At 39.4% G+C, this 19,737-nt stretch overlaps 1 protein-coding gene across 6 annotated transcripts in view; it reads left to right on the top strand.

Moving 5' to 3' along the window:
• The window catches only part of WDR17 (WD repeat domain 17), a 102,650-nt gene extending 83,790 nt beyond the window's left edge, over positions 1-18,860 (top strand). For 3 of the 6 annotated variants that reach the window (XM_038560501.1, XM_038560505.1, XM_038560506.1), the window contains 12 exons: positions 1,143-1,275; positions 2,004-2,095; positions 3,142-3,262; positions 4,061-4,200; positions 6,334-6,354; positions 8,010-8,121; positions 11,539-11,680; positions 11,964-12,066; positions 13,387-13,488; positions 15,444-15,542; positions 15,859-16,042; positions 18,435-18,860. In XM_038560501.1, the coding sequence (XP_038416429.1) occupies positions 1,143-1,275; positions 2,004-2,095; positions 3,142-3,262; positions 4,061-4,200; positions 6,334-6,354; positions 8,010-8,121; positions 11,539-11,680; positions 11,964-12,066; positions 13,387-13,488; positions 15,444-15,542; positions 15,859-16,042; positions 18,435-18,554 (1,369 nt within the window). In that variant the 3' untranslated portion in view covers positions 18,555-18,860. The remainder of the gene's footprint in view (positions 1-1,142; positions 1,276-2,003; positions 2,096-3,141; positions 3,263-4,060; positions 4,201-6,333; positions 6,355-8,009; positions 8,122-11,538; positions 11,681-11,963; positions 12,067-13,386; positions 13,489-15,443; positions 15,543-15,858; positions 16,043-18,434) is intronic. The other 3 variants (XM_038560502.1, XM_038560503.1, XM_038560504.1) reach the window with 3 other exon arrangements.
• Positions 18,861-19,737: the final 877 nt, after the last annotated feature.

Raw genomic sequence — 19,737 nt, 5'->3', positions numbered from 1 at the left:
TAGCAGATGCTGTTTATTTCACAAAACAATTTTGTTTCAACCTTAGCGAAAGCTATTTCATTTATTTTGGGGAACCAACACCTGATTTTCTCTGCTCATTTCTTCACATTGTGGCCAGAAAATGGTCTCCCCACGACTCCTAAGTTTGTGTCGTACAGATCCAGCCATATAGAGACGCTGACTGGTGGTGTCCTAGCCCTAGTTCCTAGGAAGGGGATATTATTATTAACAAGGAAACCAGGGCCACATGGTTAAAAACATAGTTGTTGGGGAGAACACCAGTGACCCTCTGAATTGGAACTGGGCAAACAGACACTGTCTTACTGCACCTACCCAGACATTGGCAATTGAAACATAGTTTACCGCAAATGCCAGCAGAAGTTAAGTAGACCAGATTAGTTTTCAACCAAACTGTAAGAGTTGAATTAATTTGGTTGGTCACTGAAAACTTCCTGGGACTTTAGGAAAACAGAAACACAGGATACGGAGAGAGGCAGACACACCTATACCCTTCATAACCTCTGAGATCGGGAGCCTGTCTTCCCCTCATATAGCAGAAGCATTATTTTTTTAAACTACCTTGCTTGGGGCACTCAGATTTCTGTAGCTTATTATCAATATTTATACTCTTAAATTGTCTTTTTGAATGATTTTAAGCTACTTATATTTAGAAGCTCTCCATTCATTGTTGTGCTCACTAAAACATTTAAAAATCTCCTGTCTTTAATGGAGCAGACACCCACGTAGTTAATTAATCCAGCTGAAATTAGATATTCCATCACACATACCTAGTTTACAACTTATTTTCAAAAAATATATTGCTTGTTTTAATAGATAAGCTATGTTCACTTTAAGACCTAACATGTTCAGTGCATTTTAAAAATATGAAAATATGTAGTGTTCTAAGAGAAGGCAAGTATCTGTGGTATTTTATTACAGAAAACTTTTATTTGTCTTTCGTATCTGATTTGACTATAAAATCTGAGGCTTTTAGAAAAGCGATATGCGAAAGGGCTTTATGAAGTCTACCCCATATTTTGAATATTAATGTTTTAGATATTTCAGATATTTAAGGACATCTCAGGCCCGCGTAGAACTTTGAAATTAATATATTATAAAAGAAATTGTTCTTACTTTACTAGGAGAGCGGATCAGCTAATCCAGGAAGACAAGGACGATGTCATTCCATACTGCATAGCCATTGGTGATGTGAAAAAGTTAGTCGATTTCTTTATGTCAAGAGGTCAGCTTAAAGAAGCTCTGCTTGTGGCACAGGTACAACTGCACGATTACAGGCGCAGCATACCCTGGCGGGTGGGCATGTGGAAGGAAGACTGTTGACCCCTCATATGCGCCTTCCCGTGATCAAGAGTCACAGATGGGCTGGCTTCTGCCCACCTCCCGACCTGCTGTGTCCACACTGCAGTCACACCATCTGGTCACACCGAGTGTACTTTAGACACACAGGCATCCCTGAACTCTGAACTTTTGTCTGCTGATGAATGTCCTATATGGTCAAACAGCTTTTTCTAGTAACCATGAACTTGTTACAAATGGAGTTCACTTTTTTTTTTTCAAATTCTAAGGGTATCTCCAAATTGTATAAATTTCAGACATGATTTGAGTAAGCAGTTGATCCTTGAACAACACAGGGATCAGGGGTACTGAACCCCCACCCAGTCAGAAATCCAGTGTAACTTTTGACTCTCCCAGAACTTACCCACTAATAGCCTCCTGTTGACCAGAATCTTTACCGACAACGTTGTCGATTGTACACTATATTATTAAGATAAAGTAAACTAGAGGAAAGAAATGTTATTAAGAAAATCATAAGGAAGAAAAAATATGTTTACAGAATTGTACTGTATTTATTGAAAAAAATCTGCATGTAAGTGGACCCGTAGTGTTCAAGGGTCAAATGTACTTTGATCAAAATAATATTCTAAAATTGGTCAGCTGTCAGCAATTAGCTAAAATTAATTAAAGATTGCATTAAATTCCAGGCTGCTTGTGAGGGAAACATGCAGACATTACATGTTTCTACACCTAAAGAATCTTCGTATTCTGATGATACCTACAAGGAAGACTTTAATGAGTGAGCATTTTATTCTCTGTGTGGGGTCATAGTCTAATGGTTGGCTCCCCTGTAGGAGGCTTTGGGAGACATGCAGTTCATCTTTCTTTGCGTAGGGGGCTTGGCTGTCTCACCGTATTTCCCACCGTAGTCCCACTCCGTAGGTGAACAGGACAGTGTCTGGCATGTAGATGCAGCCCACACACGTTTTGTATGGCTTCCAGGGAAGCAGAATGCATTTCAGGAGAGAGATGGCAAATAAAGCACCTAAATACTTAAAAACTGATCAAACCTGTTTAGGGAGGAAGGGCAGTGAAAGTAGGTGGGCTGTTTATTAACATTTCACTGTAAAGTCAGTGTAGATAATGTCACCCGACACTGTTCATAATCAAGACCCCAGAATTAATGGTGGGAATAAAATTTAGGCTCCTTAAATCCAGATACGTATGTTTTTAAAAGAAACAGACGTTAGAACTCTTCAGCCTTTTGACCTTTTTAAAATCTAATAATCTGCTTTCCCACGTCATATCCATTGGCTTCTGTTATTGCTCTAGTAAATTGGATATTTAAACTTTTAGGATGCTTCTCAAGTTAAAAAAAAAAAAAAAAAAAAAAAAGGAGTATAATATATTAAGCAAATAATGTGTTGGGACCAACATGCTCCTTCCTGGTTCTTTGCTCCTATTCTCTGCCATTTTAAACTTGATATGGTAAAGATCTACCCATATCTTGTGTCACCACTTACGTTTTGAAAAGTTTCAGCTCAACCTATAGCTCTTCTAAGGTTGACTGCCCTGTAGCTGAATTATAATGATTTGATGTAGGACAGTACATTTTGAGAATTAGGCTTTTCTTCTGACATTGGCGGTGGGGGAGAAGCCCATTGTTTGATTGGTCAGCTAAGACTGCTTTCCTGATTGATCGATTGATGATTGATTGATTTTTACCAAAAATCAGGCTTTATACTTGAATCAGAGATATCAAATGAAATCCTATTGGATCATTTGGCCAACTTGTTATAAAAGAGCGTTAGTCCACTTTATGATGGAATCCTTGTGTTCCTGGAGGACGTACACTCTGTTTTCTAGACTCCTCCACAAAGTCAGTGAAGAATTGTCAGAATGGTATTTCCAGGACGGTCGTGCAGTGCTGGCTGCCTGCTGCCAGCTGGCTGTCGATAACACTGAGGTACGTTTCACGTTGGTTCATGTGGATGAAAAACCCTTCAGATGTGTCATGGTGTTCTAGTGGAAAAAACACGGCAACTTCTGTGCAAGATCTGAGTTTGTGTGCTTTTCAAGCCTCGACTTCCACGTCTCGAGCACACACCAACTCTATAGACTATGGGATTTTTTTCCGATTTATTTTTTATCACAAGATACGTGTTGGTAACAACCTGACTTTAAGTATTTCATCCTACATGACAAGCAGTAGTATGGTAAAGGGACAAAAATCTCTGGACCGGGACTCAGAATACCTGACTTCTCAACGTACTTATTTTTAACGTACTTCAAGTATATTATTCGCAAGCTATGTTTTTAAGGTATTTTCATAAGAAAAGTGTTAAGTAAAGATGGCTTCTGTTATGCGTATATCCTTAGATGTAGTATATTTAAGGGATAATTGATAATCATTGAGCACTATTGAAGAAGCTTTTAAGAATTTACATTGTTTTGTGATAGAGATTGAAGGACATGTTGAGGATATTGCAGGTAGACTGTTATTAATTAGTTATAAACGTATTACTAAGGGTTCTAAACTTAAATTCTGACCTTACAAAAACTTCCTGTACATCCCTTTATCAGATAAGCTTTTCCATCTGGAAATTGTGTTTATACTTACATAAGTACTTTATAGGAGTATTACATTCAGTATTTTATAGGAATGTAGATTAATACTACTTTAGCTACTTTATGAGCTGGGTGGGGAGTGATGATCCCATCCAGCATCTCTGAAACTGAAGAAATTATTTTCTTATTGAGCAAGCTTGCTATGGCATACCTGATTCGTGGAAATGAACTGGAGTTGGCCGTCTGTGTGGGCACAGTGCTAGGGGAGTCTGCGGCACCTGCAACCCACTATGCCCTGGAACTGTTGGCAAGAAAATGCATGATGATTCCAACATGGTAAGAATTTCTAAATTCGAAGAATGATCTTATACTGATGGAATACATTTTTTAAATATTATAAGTTACATTTGATGTGTGTTGGGAGGTTACAGCATCTGCTTTTTTTTTTTTTTTAAATAAAAGGAAGATTGTGGGAGGGAACCATGCTATGACAATGAAGTAAGAGTGGTTAAATAATGAAATCTACCATGACCCGTTCTGAAGCAAGGCAGTCGCAACTATGATATTTTCAAGCACACAAAACGTCATGAGAATAAATGCGCTCTTCTTAAGATAATCAGGACCACACATTTCCACTTTAAATGCTACGTATCTACACTCATTCTTGTCCGATCTTCTCTCATAGTTTAAGGTTTGGAAAATAAAATCACTTTTCTAATGGGAGAATAGTAACTTTTAATGGAGAGTGATGGTTTAGCTGGAGACTGGGAACAGGCCACTTCCCCAGACTTGGGCAGCAACTCTAAGAAATAGACCCTGGAAGGTCCCTGCAGTGACAGGAAGTCCAGGTGAAAGCAGTTCTCATCCCATCTGCATCGCAGACAGTCCTTTGTTACGGAGCAACCTAAAGATGACTTTAGACTTTTATCTTCTCTTTCCCCAAAGTACTTAAAACCTCAAGGAGTTTCTAAGTAGTCTTGTTTATCAGGCCTCGTAGCTCTTCCCACGTACACCCCGTGCACACACATACCACTCTTTGAAGGACTATACAGATTCCACTGCTGAATCCTACAGATAAAAGTATTAATAATGGTGACAGCCGGCTAGCCCCTCCACACTGCATACTGTGTGCCAAGCTCTGTGCTAAGCACTTTACATGTAACAACTTACTAGATATTATGCAGTAGATAGTTATTTGCCTCAGATCTCAGTAAGTGCTTGAGCCAAGATCGGAGGTTACATAAACTGGCTGCAAAGTTTGCACTTAGCAACTTACTTAGTTCAGACTGCTGTAACAAAATGCCACAGACTGGATGGCTTGTACACAACAGAAATTTATTTCTCACAGTTCTAAAGGGTGAGATCTTAGGATCAGGATGCTGGCAGATTTGGGGTCTGATGAGAAATGGCTTGCTGGGTCATAATTGACCATCTTCTTGTGCTCACTTGTGGAAGGGGTGAACTAGTCCTCTGTGGCCTCTTTTGTAAGGACACTAATCCCATTCGTGAGGGCTTAGCCCTCAGGCCCTAATCACGTCCCAACGGTCCCACTTCCAAATACCATTATATTGGGGATTAGGTTTCAGTATATGAATGTTGGGGGTAATACAAGCATCCAGTCTATTGCAGCTATCACACTATACCCTCTTTAATGTGTGACTAAGTCAGCAAAAGAGAAACACTTCTCATTTTCCTCTTCTCATTTTCTAGATCTGGGGGCTTCATAGTGAATACGGAATCTCAGAGTTTTTAGAATTTTTACCATATCTTACATTCATATGAGAGCTCCCTCCCCCAACCTGAAGATAGTAGTACCCCACCATCAGCCTTAGGCTTAAATCTATTAAATGCCCACCATCCTTGGAGATGTTTTTCTCTCTGTCGGAAAGGATAGCAGCCAGTTACGTACTTACCATGACTTGCCTTGGACCCATCCCAAAGCATGAGGTTTAACTCAGATTGTTTATTCACCAGGGTGACCAACTCCATACTAAAAGTCATCACCTAATCTAAATAAAATGTGATTCGTTCCTTTTTCCTAGGTGAAGGTGCAACATAGCAAAACAGAAATAGAAATTCAACTTAAGTGAGGTTTAAAAAAAATCTTTCAACTGACTATATGTGTTAGTTGCTTTTCATATAAAACAAACTTCCATTTCCCTGTAACTGCCCCAAGAAGTTCCCTTCTATGTCCATAGATACTTGCACCAAGAACTAGGATAAACTTCAAATTCTAAAATATGTGGTGCTGATCAGGTTTATTTCCAGGGGGAATCTGTAATCATCATGGCTACTTAGAGTTCAGAAATTTAAGTAAAATTTGGACAGCTGCATAATTTTGAGAGGATGTTCATGATTTTGTAAACCAAGTATATTTTGCCTTTTTTACATTTACTGGTAAAAGTCTCCTTCTTGTTTCTTGTTGCATATTATCTATGCTATTCATATTTAAAATCATTTTCTTTCTAGCTTTCCATCTGTTGGATACAGGTATTATCTAGATTTATAAAAACATCTAATTAAAGAAATCATGCTATATTTTAGTTCTATAATATTAACTCTGTATTAAGAAATGATCATTACCTGTTTGGGCTTCATTGGTTAACAGAATGCTAGTTCATTTATAGAATTTATAACATATAAAACCTAACTACAAAATAATAACAGTTCCTGTAGCCTCGGTACAAAATCACTCCCGATTTTATACTTAAATCATGTGTAAGTATGAATTGTGACTTTCTAAGATATAAAACAGTAGTAGCTAAGCGAGTGAAAATGTCTGTTCTGGTAGCAAAATGTAAGATGTTACATTATTTGGTAGGTCTGTATCATTACATATATGCATTTTCCCCAACTGGTATACTGAATTTTCAATAAATAGGAAGTTACACTAAAGAATGAATAAAATTAGCTGGCATTGCCATAAATTTCAGTGTATGAAGATATACTTCTACAGTGAGAAAGTCAGACTTTCATCTGTAGTTCATAGAAGTTTGAATAGAATTTTAACATAGCAAGTTTATGCACTATAAAAGCAAACGATCATTTCTGTATTCTCATGGACATAGCTGAATACTGCTAGTACATGTTGGTATCAGAAAACATAGTCGTTTAAACTTTTTATCAAGAGCAGGTGAATTGCCCTAATTTGAGGCTTGTAAAAACACTCAGAGATTTACCTGCTCCTCAATGATAGAATATTTGACACACATGAACTGTCTCTATTCCTGTTCTCTGCTCACGACATTCTGGATTAAACATCTGTTACTGTTTTAAAAATAATTTATTCACATAAATGACCAAGATACATGTTTCTGAAGGCTTCACAAAGAAGGTGAAGGAGCCTGTTACTCTCAGAAGTCTGCCCTTCAGAAATGCACATCTGAAACACTGCGTATTCTCAGGTTATGAATGTGTCATACAGTGAGTTTCTTGAAAATTGAATAATATCTCGAACCCTTGCAAGTTAGCATTTTCTCAGTTCTGATGTATGCAACCAAAACCTCTTTACCTAGTGATTTTTAAAAAAGGGTATTACACAGAATACTTTTAATGTAAAGCTGTGAAGTCCGTACAACACTTTAAAATACCTTATTTTTAAGTGATTTATTCCACTCATTGAATCTTTAAAAAGTAAATCAGAAAACTGCATTTCTATCCTTGATTTTCACCTAAAGTTTAAGAGAGACGCAAAATACCCAAACTTCTAAACTTTAAATACCCAAGCATTCTAATTGGTTTTAATGAGCTGGCTAATCCAGGGCAATTGGCAAGTGTAACAAAAGCTGATGAGAATTAGCTTTCATGAAGTTTGCTTTATAATTCACTCCCAAGAACATATCTAATGCCCTTAGATACTTTGGTTAGGGAATTCTTCTGTAATAACAAAATTAAATGCAAATATAGAAAGATTCATTTAGATTTTTTGAAAATTACAGGAATTTTGTAATACATTTCTCCTTCATAGCCCTTCTGTTTCTGTCATCTACATTTAGAAGACTTTCATAATTAGGTAGGAAATTAGTACCATTTGTGGAAGCAATCAAGGGAGGTGGTAGGGTTTTCTTCCTTTGAAATAGTTCTAAGTGATATTTTTAGATTTTGTTTTTCCTTAATTGAAGTTTCCTCTTTTGTTATGTGCATAGGAATCTGGCGGCCGATCTTCTCCTGATGACTCCCGATAATGAACTACACCTAGTTAAGCTCTGTGCTTTCTACCCAGGGTGTACTGAAGAGATTAATGATCTTCATGAGAAGGTATGCTAAGGATATTACTTGTCCTGGTTTGCAGTGCAGGGCTGTGATTTAACTAATTTTAGGTTCAGGCACACAGAGATGCAGGGAGAGGAGCAAACATATCCCTTTCAAGCCCTTTTACAAATGTAGCAAATGGTAACAGGAAGTTGAGCATTTGTTGAGCTTCTGCTGTATGCTTGGAACAGTTTTAAATTTTCACATTTTTGTATTTTACCCAATTCTGATGAAACCCTGAAAAGCACGGGATACTGTTACAATTTCAGAGAAGGTAAGGAACTGCCCTTAGTTAAGAGTGGAGTGTGAACTTGAGCCTCAGCCGGTCTGTCTCCACATCCCTAGCCCTTCCCACTCTGCCGCTCTGCGCCATAGGGAACAAGCACACTATTTAAAAATAGGCAATTTAGGATCTTTAAAAGAGTTAATGGAGTGTAATGAAATTCACATGCATTACTCTAAAATGCTTTAAAAATATTCCTTTGTAGAATATAGGAATTTATGTGCCAAGATTATATATAAAAGCAACCAAAATATTCAGTAATCGGAAGATTATTTATGCAAACTGTAGTACATTTCTGCATTTCAGTGCTTTTAATCCATTAAAAAGATCATGAAGTTCTATTTTTATTGACATTGGTAGATAGCTATAAAAGAGTTATGTAAAGAAGCAGAATATGAAATGCACATGCCGTATGATTCTCATTTTTAAAATAACTGTGTATATATTTATGTTATTTATAGTGTGTTTAAGGGGATATGTACAGTTCTTTTATGAAAAAGGTAAAATATAGTAGAATATTTTATCTTTTAACTCTGAAAATAACAATGTTTTGTTTCACTTTAATGAGCCTTGAATTGTCCCCAGTGCCTGGGTGGCCCTACTCATCCAACAGTGGATTCTTACTAAGTATTATGTTAGCACAGATAGATCAAAAGTATGTGTGAGTGTGTGTGTGTAAGTGTGTGTGATACCAGGGAAATACTTGTGATAGGATAAATGTGCACAGTGATCAGTGGGCTATGAGATCATGGGTCATTTAATTTCTTTATACACTTTGTATTCTGTGAATTATTTTTTTAAATGAGCTGCACTTTGCTTTCACAAACATGACAAATAAAAGCTCTTTCAATGTTGCAATTAAAATAGTGAAGGAAGTAGGAACTTTACATTTGCTGCATAGTACTCTCTTTTTTTAAAGATTTTATTTGTTTATATGAGAATGAGAACAGAAGCAGGGGGAGGGGGAAAGAAGAAGGGAGGGCCAGAGGGAGAGAGAGAAATAGGCTCCCTGCTGAATACAGACCCCTAAATGTTAGGGCTCAATCCTAGGACCCCAAGGTCAAGACCTGAGCTGAAGTCAGATGCTTAGCCAACTGAGCCACCCAGGCACCCCTGCACGGTGCTTTAAATGTACACCACATATCTTCTGAGGTGAGGACAGCAGGTGCTAATATTGGGGCTTAGGGAGGCAAGGAGATATTTGTCTGGGTTTACACACTAGTAATGACACGGGCAAGATGACATCCACATGGTCTTTTCATTACACATCCTAAAAGGATGTAATTAGATTTTCTGGTCAGACTTCATTAATAACTCTTTAGAAAGACTAGTCAGGGGGATCCCTGGGTGGCTCAGTGGTTAAGTGCCTGCCTTCAGCCCAGGGCGTGATCATGGGAGTCCTGGGATCGAGTCCCACGTCAGGCTCCCTGCATGGAGCCTGCTTCTCCCTCTGCCTGTGTTTCTGCCTCTCCCTCTCTCTGTGTCTCTCATGAACAAATAAATAAAATCTTAAAAAAAAAAAAAACACTAGTCAGTATATGTAAAGGTGTTATTACCTCTGGATCATTTCACAAGTAATGCTAAAAGTTATATTTTCAAATATTACGTTAATTATATGACTTTCAGAATTTTAAGATAGGACAGAAATTGTAGGAATGATCATCTTACTCTTCTTATATTATATTTGAGGATACAATTCAATAGAAACCATTTTTTATTTCCTTTTTGGGTGTCTGTCAAAGTAAAGAAACTTTACTTTGTCTAGCCAGGCATAGGACCTAGCACATAGTAGTAATTGCTTAGCAAATAACTGGCATTTAGCAAATAAATATGGAGAAACAATATGAAATGTTATATGTATGAAAGCTCATTTAATTTAGTTTGTTGTAATTTTTAAGAGAGCAGGGAGAGATTGAGGAATCCAAGATGTTCCGTTTACCAAATTTTCATGTAGTTTTTAAAGTTTTTCTTTAATTCCCAGATAGTTAACATCCAGTGTGATGTTACGTTGAGGCGTATAGTGCAGTGAATCAGTTCTTCCGTACAACACCCGATGCCCATGACGGCAAGAGGGCTCCTTCCTCCCCATCACCTACTCTCCCACCCACTTTAAACCACAGCAAATAGGAAACTCTTGAATAAGTGCATTAATAAAAAGATCGCATAAACCATCTCAGTAACTTAAGGGGGCGTGAAGGGACAGTATGAAGGAATGAGAGTGACAAACCTCACAGGCAGGGGGCGGGGATCGGTGACCTTGCCCTGATGGAACAGCAGCATCCGGGTCACGACCCCGAATCCCTTCTGCGGTGGAAGCACCATCTCTGTGGTTTCCAGAGACCAGAGACACAAGGCATGAGACTGTGTATGGGGGTTGCTCAGAAATAAACCAGCAAACGTTCAACACTTCAGCCTCAAACATCACGAACATACAGATGTGGACATAAAAGATAACTTAATTTCTGTCCTTGTTGTGGAAGCAGAAGAACTTGCCTCGGGGAAGAGCAGACTCTGAGTTTCAACAGGAAAAAAAAAAAACACTATATGAAAAAGATGGGGAGTAGTATTGCTTTACATTCTACCATAAGGAAATTTCATAGGCTCAGAATCTCCCATTTTTGTGGCATTTAGGAATGTCAGAGCCAACGACTCCGGGAACTACGTTTTTTTGCCTTCCTGCTTAAAGTGACGTTGCTTTGTCTCAAAGGTCACAGTGAAATTAAATGCCACGGTGTAGGGGACACGTAAGAGGGTTTCATTTATGTTTTCTACATTTTATGTAGTTTCTGGTATCGGTCAGTATGTTCTGAAATAAGAAATCTCAGCATTTTTTTCCTAAGTTGCATGCGTGGATACTATTTCCAGTATCAAAATCAGGACAATTTACTTCTACCTCTTTTATTAGGTATTTATGTGATGAAAAACTACTAACTCATTAGGTAATATCCTGTTTATTGTTCTTGGATCCTAAAGATATGTCCATAAATATGTGCTCTTAATACAGATTACTTCATTTATATCTATTTTGGGCAGCTTTTATAAGAAAAGCACAGTAGGCATACTGGAAAGGCTCAGTGCTTATACCACTGCTTTTCCCCCTGTTAAATTTTAGTAACATCATCAAACTGATTCCTTTTCAGTGCAAGCTCCCCACGCTAGAGGAGTGTATGCAGTTAGCGGAGGCAGCCCATGCGGATGGTAATATATTTGAAACTGTAAAGTATTACTTGTTAAGTCAGGAACCTGAAAAGGCCCTTCCGATTGGTATTGACTTCATCAAAGGTAAGTTTCTAGTTGGTAGTATAATCTAAAATCTCATTTATTTGATCTTTTCATTAATATTGATTGGAAGCCTTAAACTCCAGCACTGGCCATCTTAAATTTAAAAAAAAGCAAGAGATTGGTGATTGTAGGGCATGGGAACTTGAGAGAGGGTTAAATATCCAAATAGTTGTGATCTTGATGGGATTGACCAGAAAAAAATTAATTATCTAAGTTAAAAATTGAATGAACATGTTTTAATACTATTATTTAGAAAATCTCTTATTTGGTTTTATTTTGCCAGAATACATCACTAGTTCAGATTGGACATTGGATACCATCTATCCGGTTCTTGACCTGTTGAGTTATATTCGCACTGAAAAATTACTCTTACATACATGTACTAAGTGAGTACTTTTCCCCAAAAAATATATAATTGAACTTATGTAATGTTTTTAAATGGTTGTATTCTTTTTGGTGTTCAGATAAAGAATAAGATCATCTTGGACATGTAGATGCCCTTGTAGAAAAATTACATTTTTATTTGCTATTTCCTTTTTTTTTTTAAGATTTATTTATTTAATTCAGGGAGGGAAGCAAAGAGAGAAAGAGAATCTCAAGCAGACTCCATACTAACCATGGAGCCTACACGGGGCTCGATCTCACTACCATGAAATCATGACCTGAGCCTAAACCAAGAGCTAGACACTTACTGGGCTACCCAAGAGCCCCTTTGTTTGCTGTTTTTACTTTTACTTTTGCTATTTTTATTTTTACTTTTGCTTTTTTACTTTTTTATTTTATTTTTTTCAAGATTTTATTTATTCATGAGAGAGAGAGAGAGAGAGAGGCAGAGACACAGGCAGAGGGAGAAGCAGGCTCCATGTAGGGAGCCCGATGTGGGACTTGATCTGGGACCCCAGGATCACTCCCTGGGCCTAAGGCAGGCACCAAACCGCTGAGCCACCCAGGGATCCCCTGCTATTTTTAAGAAAAAAATACAGAAGTCTACTTGAAACAGAAATAATCGTAGTGGTCCTACTTACCAATACCTAGAGTGAGCATGTTTATATATGTGTGTACACACGCACACGCACACCTGGCTTAAATAGTGCTAATTCAGAGCCTTGGGGTATCCTTCGACGTCAAGTCCTCCAGAAGCGAGTCATCATATCTCTTAAATAGCCTCTGTGTGCAAAGGGCAGGCACTAGAAAGTGAAGAATGGACCCCATCCCTACATTCAAGTATCATTTAAGGACCTGTTGTCCATAGAATGAAAGTCCCCAGAGACGGCATATAGTTTGTATTGGAGGCTTTGGGCTATTTTTGTGTTAATGGCGTGTGTGGAAAAGATGATGCCACAGCCTGGGGAACTTTGACAAGTTTCCCTAGCCGGAAACGGAGCGGGTATGCTCTGTCCTTTCCTAGAGTCTGCACTATGTGCCAGGAATCCCTAAATCGGGCCTAATGAGTTATTGACAGAGAAATTCAGATGAAGACACAGGTTATATAGAGAAAAACAAGAAGGCAAGAGTGAAACGTCATCTGCAGCTTAGCATCAGTGTGTGAATAGGAGTTAAGTCACGAATAAAACATCCTCACGTTGAGAAAATTTTCTGAACACATTTTGCTATAAATGTCACTCATCAAAATATAGACATATGTGGGTAATGTTCTGTGCCGCAAGTTATGGAATCAAAAAAAAAATAAATATATTCTCTTTTAGAGCTCGAAATGAATTGCTCATATTATGTGGTTATGTGGGCACATTACTGGCCATCAGGAGACGGTACCAAAGCATTGTTCCAGCCCTTTACGAGTACACAAGGTAAGGCCGCTCTCTCTTCTCCGAGGACAGAGCCCAGCGTGGTTTCTGGAAGGTGCCAGACACGTGTTGCATACATCCATTCATCCCACATGTCCTTTCTAACAGAGCAGCGATGAACTGTAGGAATCAGAAGCGAGTTAGGATGTAAATTAATAGGACTCCCAACTCTGGCTTAAACACCTGGGGTTTATTGGTCTTAAGTCAGCTGAGGTCGGCATTCCAGGCCTGCGAAGGCGGCGCACAGAGCCCATCGTGGACCCCAATCCTCCCTTCCGAGCGCCCTTCCTGTGGGGCAGACATTCCGGGACCAAGTTGTCTCTGCCCTGTCACTTCCCGGCGCGGTGAGGGCCCCGTGGAGGTGTCGGGCGGCCCCTGGAGCAGGCGGGGGACAGCGGGCAGTGCCGCTGCCGGGACACTGCGGGAAGAACCTATTTCGGGGCAGGCAGCAGACCCAAACTCGAGAGCAACTTTTAACAATATTACAGTATCTTATGGGAGCCATAGGATGTACCACATGGGATTAAAATATTGTTTAATGGAGTATGGTCATTAATCTATGACTTGGGTAATAGAAAATAGTCCCTTGAAATAATAATATCAGAAATAAAAGGAGGCGTTCAGACATGAGGCAAGAGAGACTGGGGAGATTGTATCTAAATTACTAGAAACACGCTGGTTTAGAACGAGAAACTAAGAAGGCCCTGGTTGGGAGCCCCTTCCTACCCCCCTGGTGGTGGGAGCCCCTTCCTACCCCGCTGGTGGTGGGAGCCCCTTCCTACCCCGCTGGTGGTGGGAGCCCCTTCCTACCTCCCTGGTGGTGGGAGCCCCTTCCTACCCCCCTGGTGGTGGGAGCCCCTTCCTACCCCCCTGGTGGTGGGAGCCCCTTCCTACCTCCCCGGTTGTGGTCTGTGTCTTGTGCTCACGCTGGCACCCTGGCCCCACATACTGAGTGAGCCCCATCCCCGTCGCTCCCTCTGCTTCCAGCTCATTCTCCGGGTCTGCCCGCACTCCTCTCTCCTCTCCGTGCTCTGTCCTTAGGAACCTCGCCCTCTGTGGCTCCACCCATCACCTCCCTGGCGGGTTTTGTATTCAGGCCCAGCTCCGATGGCTCGCTAGACTCTGGCCTCAACTCCATGTGCTCAAAATGAAGATGCTCTCCCTCCTGAAATCCGCTTCTCGTCCTGTGTTCTCTCTCTCTCTCTCTCTCTCTCTCTCTCGATTGTCGTTCTGATTCTGTGGCCCAGAATCAAGTGATCAGGGTCACGAGGAAGTGTTCTCTGACGGCCGTGGCCTCGGCCTGCGTCACCTCCCTCCGGCCATAGCCCTGCTCCTGCTCACCCCATCTCTGCGGCTCTGTTCTTCTGCTGTGGCCTCGCCTTCCAGAAGCAGCATCCCCCCTCATACCCCCAGGACTCCCCACTGTCCGTCACAGAGCTTCCAGATCCTGAGTCGTACATGAAAGGTCTGCAAACCTAGAGTTCGGGCTGTGGCGCCCACCGAAGCCCACTCTGTTCCCACCCAGCCAAGCTGATTGCTTCTGATCCCCGTGCTGTGGAAACTTCCTCGAGAGTTGCTCAGTGTCCCTCAGCCCACTCGTTATCTCTGGTTTTCTCCTCACTCTTCCACGCTGCTTTGTAGACAGTAGATCGTCAAAAACCACTGGGCACTTAAAGCTCATTTGCTTTTTTTTTTTTTTTAATATTTTTAAAATATTTTATTTATTTATTTAGGATAGTCACAGAGAGAGAGAGAGAGAGAGGCAGAGACACAAGCAGAGGGAGAAGCAGGCTCCATGCACCGGGAGCCTGACGTGGGATTCGATCCCGGGTCTCCAGGATCGCGCCCTGGGCCAAAGGCAGGCACCAAACCGCTGCGCCACCCAGGGATCCCTTATTTGCTTTTTTTGATAGCTGAGTCTTGGATGTCAGGCGGTAATCTCTTTCTCTCTGTTTCAGTCAGCTATTAAAACGTCGGGTGGTGTCAGTGCCTTTAAAGATCGAGCACCTTTCTGAGGAATTGGATGCGTGGAGAGCTTGCACACAGTCCATGAGCCGGTGAGTGAAGACGCTGTGAAAATTGGGATTTGGAGGTATTAAGATGATAGACAAACCTGTTGAAAACATGGACTGGCTCACTATTAATCTTAGCCCAGTAATGCCTCTTGGCTTGTTTACAGCATATATTCAGTAATAATTTACATTCCTGTTCTTTTCTGCCTTTATTTTAAAGTCCTTCGTTTTATGAATTCAGTCTAAATTGCCATCAGCTCTAAAGGGGAACTGAGTAATCCTCAGGGACTGTTTCTATTGTAAACCTCATTTATTCTATGGTTTTACAAAAATGAAAATGTAACATCTGTTGAAAATATAGGTCCTCAGAAGAGTCTGCATGTACACCCCCTTCTGACTCACAAAAAATGGTTTATGCAACTTTGCTAAAGAGACTCCAGGAAGAGCCGCTTGGAGGAATTGTCGGACCAGATTACGTGACCGGATCGAACCTGCCCAGTCATTCTGATACCCACATCTCTTGCCTTACGGGATTAAAAATCCAGGTACGGCCTATTGTGAGACATAAATGGTTTGTTTCCATTTGTTCCTCTATTTTAAAAACTTTTCTTAAAATAAGCATAATCTGAAGAAAGGAGGTACCCATAAAGAGCACTAATGAGTAAGAAAATACTGCCCTCACTGCTCTATCATTAGTATAAATGGTTTCCCTGTCCTTAAAATAAAATGAGAGAGATGGTCGTTGCATTATTACCATGAAAGCAACTCATGGAGTAGGTCTACTTACTAACAAATGTTTAAAGATACATGTAGATCATATCCTTGGGGAAATTAAATAAGGAGACAAAGCAACAGTCAACATGGTTCTAAATTATATCACAATAGATTAAAATTAACTTTGTAGTCTCTCTTTGTATGTTATTTGCACAAAGAAATTAAGAACTGGCAGGTGTATGTTATTGATAAACATGTTCTTACATTGACTTACTTCTTACAAATCATTGGGATTGATCGTGAAGGATGGCTAACCCCTAAGGAAGGGCCCTAGTGTATGGTCAGAAATACGACGTGCCCCATTTCTGGGGAGAACGGAGACCCTTTCATGGTCTCAGGGCCGGGGCCAGGTGGAGGTGTCCGTGTGAAGCACACCACGATGAGTCCGTGTAGACTGCAGTCCGGAATAAAAGAACACCACTTCCCAGAAAAGGGTGAATTCACATTTTACACACTTGATTTTTATGTTTCTACATGGAATGTGACTAATTACACTTCTTATACTGACATGCCAGGCCAGTGGAAACAGCTATTCTGGGGATAACCACTTAAATGAAATAGCTTGCAGTTAATGTAAACCCGAGACATAGCTTGACTTGGTGCTAGAAATACACTAATATAGTCCAAATAAACTAATATGGTCCAGAAAAGAGTTAGGACACTTAGTTATCCACTTATGTTCAGAGACAAAGAATCAAAGCAGTACATTCAATAATATACAGTTAAGAGCAGAAAACATCCTGTGGTTTTTAGAATTTATCTCCAGTGCTGCTTGCGGCCCCCGCTGAGCCGTTCCTAGTACTTCCTTCTCATTCCTCATGTGCCCTCCGGTTTCTCTTCTCCTCTTCTGGTTCCTTTACTCTGTCTGCAGTTGCGGTGACCTAACAGACCTCTGCACCCAAACCCGCAATAGGAAAGGTGCTACACGGGTGGCTCAGCAGTTTAGTGCTGCCTTTAGCCCAGGGCGTGATCTTGGAGACCCGGGATCGAGTCCTGCATCAGGCTCCCTGTTTCTCCCTCTGCCTGGGTCTCTGCCTCTCTCTCTCTCTCTGTCTCTCATGAATAAATAAATAAAATCTTTAAAAAAAAAAAAAAAGGAAAGGGCCTACTATCATATACAACTCATATAGCTGGGGTTCTTCCCTCCCAGCATCTTTCTCTTTAAACAGAAAATTAGTGTTCTGTGAAATTTCAAGTACCTATGAGTAGGAAACAGTCCACTTCATATGATGGGTTTTCCAGTGTCAAGAAATGATTTATTAACAACAGGCTGTGTCATTTGAAATCATGATAAAAAATCTGATAACGTTAGAAAATAAGAAGATGAGTTTTTTAGTCCATTTCATGTTTTTGAAATCAGGCTTTTCTTTCTGACAGCTGGGAGAAATAGATTAAAAGGCTTGTTTTGCATTTGGTTCTTCAGAATGATCCTTGACATACAAAGTACCTGATGTAACTCAATCAAAAATCTGGTGGTACATTGTATGATTGACATTGTTTTAAATTATGTGCACACATACACAGCAATATATATTTCATCTTTTTTTTAAAGATTTTATTTATTCATGACAGAGAGAGAGAGAGAGGCAGAGACACAGGCAGAGGGAGAAGCAGGCTCCATGCAGGGAACCCGACGCGGGACTCGATCCTGGGTCTCCAGGATCACGCCCTCTGCTGAAGGCGGCGCCAAACCGCTGGGCCCCCGTGGCTGCCCTATTTTTCATCTTCTAGAGAGCAGTTGCAGAGCTTCTGGCTTAAATCATTTCCCCAGCTATCTGATAGAGGCTCTATGGTTAAAATAGTAAAGTGTATTTAATTCTATGCTAGGCATAGATACCTTTATAAAATGTTAACTTTGTATTAATTAATGGATTAGCAATACCTTTGCCATTGGTAGCACTACTGTACTCAAAGAATTCAGATTATGAAACCAAATTCTATTTTAAAAGACATTGGGGCAAAATGTTAACATATCTAAATTTTTTTCTATATTTGGTAGCAGTTCAAAAAATCTGATTTTTCTCATATATTAAAATTTCCTATTACCATTGTCTAAATATTGCCAATGTCTTTACTATTATTATTAAAGGGATTCTGTTTCTGTAGGTTTAAAGCATGTTGCAAATTTATAATCCCATCTTCTCTTTCCTCAACTCTGCACAGGGCCCTGTATTTTTCCTTGAAGATGGGAAATCCACTATCTCATTGAATGACGCTTTGATGTGGGCAAAGGTGAACCCGTTCTCACCTTTAGGGACTGGACTACGACTCAACCCATTTTGACAGAAAAGTTTCTCCTTGTTTAATTGTTTTTTAAAGACCTTTTGTGGGTTAGTATTACCTTCGCCTTTGCTGTCCAAGAGCCAGAGGTTGAGGGGAGAAGGGGAAGGTGGGGGAATAAGAGTTGACTTTATAAATTAACTTCAAAAAAATAAAGTATTTATATAATTTCAAGGAAAACTAGATGTGTCCTTTATAAAATAGAATAGCCATATTTGGGAGAAAGATAAAAGAAGAATCTAAAAGAGCATATATAAGCTTCACAAAGGTACCAAAGTTTCATTAAAAAGTACCAAAATAGGGATCCCTGGGTGGCGCAGCGGTTTGGCGCCTGCCTTTGGCCCAGGGCGCGATCCTGGAGACCCAGGATCGAATCCCACATTGGGCTCCCAGTGCATGGAGCCTGCTTCTCCCTCTGCCTGTGTCTCTGCCTCTCTCTCTCTCTCTCTCTCTCTCTGTGACTATCATAAATAAATAAAAAAATTAAAAAAAAAATAAAAAAATAAAAAAATTTATTAAAAAAAAAAAGTACCAAAATATTATATTGTTGAAACACTGAAACATAGAAAATAATGCAACACCTTGAATAGTGCTTGACATTGAATGAGTATTTAATGACTATTGGAATGACTGAGTGTTCTTGAGCTACCAGAATATAAGGCATGTATGACGATCTTCAAGTTAACAAACACCCATACTGTCCTCCATAAAGTATATAGTAAATCAGTAGTTTCAGTTCATATTTAATAAAAGTTTCCAGTTTAACATCTGTCAACACATGGATACACAGTCAAAATACTTCTGAGTTTTATTTTTTAAAGGAAAACGTTGCCAAGTTTTTTAGCTGAAATTAAATGTCCAATTATAAAGGAATAGGTTATATAACCATAACAGACATTAAAATGTAAAAACACAAATGCAGTTAAATCTGTATGGGAATTTACATTTGATGATAATTGACTATTTTAAAAGATATTTAGTGTGTTTGGATATTAGTTTTGATTAATGTATTTAATATTTACAGTTATTTCTATTCAACTTATATGAACTAACATAATTTATCTGATAAAATTAGCTTCAAGTAAATTTCTAGAACTATATTGAAATTTGGAGTATATTATAAATTCAAATTTTTAAAATGTTAATTAAAAGAGTAAAAATATTTTTAAAAAAAGCCTGAGGCATG

This window comes from Canis lupus, chromosome 16 (genome assembly GCF_011100685.1).
Source record: "Canis lupus familiaris isolate Mischka breed German Shepherd chromosome 16, alternate assembly UU_Cfam_GSD_1.0, whole genome shotgun sequence".
Taxonomy (NCBI): Eukaryota; Metazoa; Chordata; class Mammalia; order Carnivora; family Canidae; genus Canis; species Canis lupus.
The sequence above is the reverse complement of the archived record's forward strand: the minus strand, read 5'-3'. Positions and strand labels throughout refer to the sequence as shown.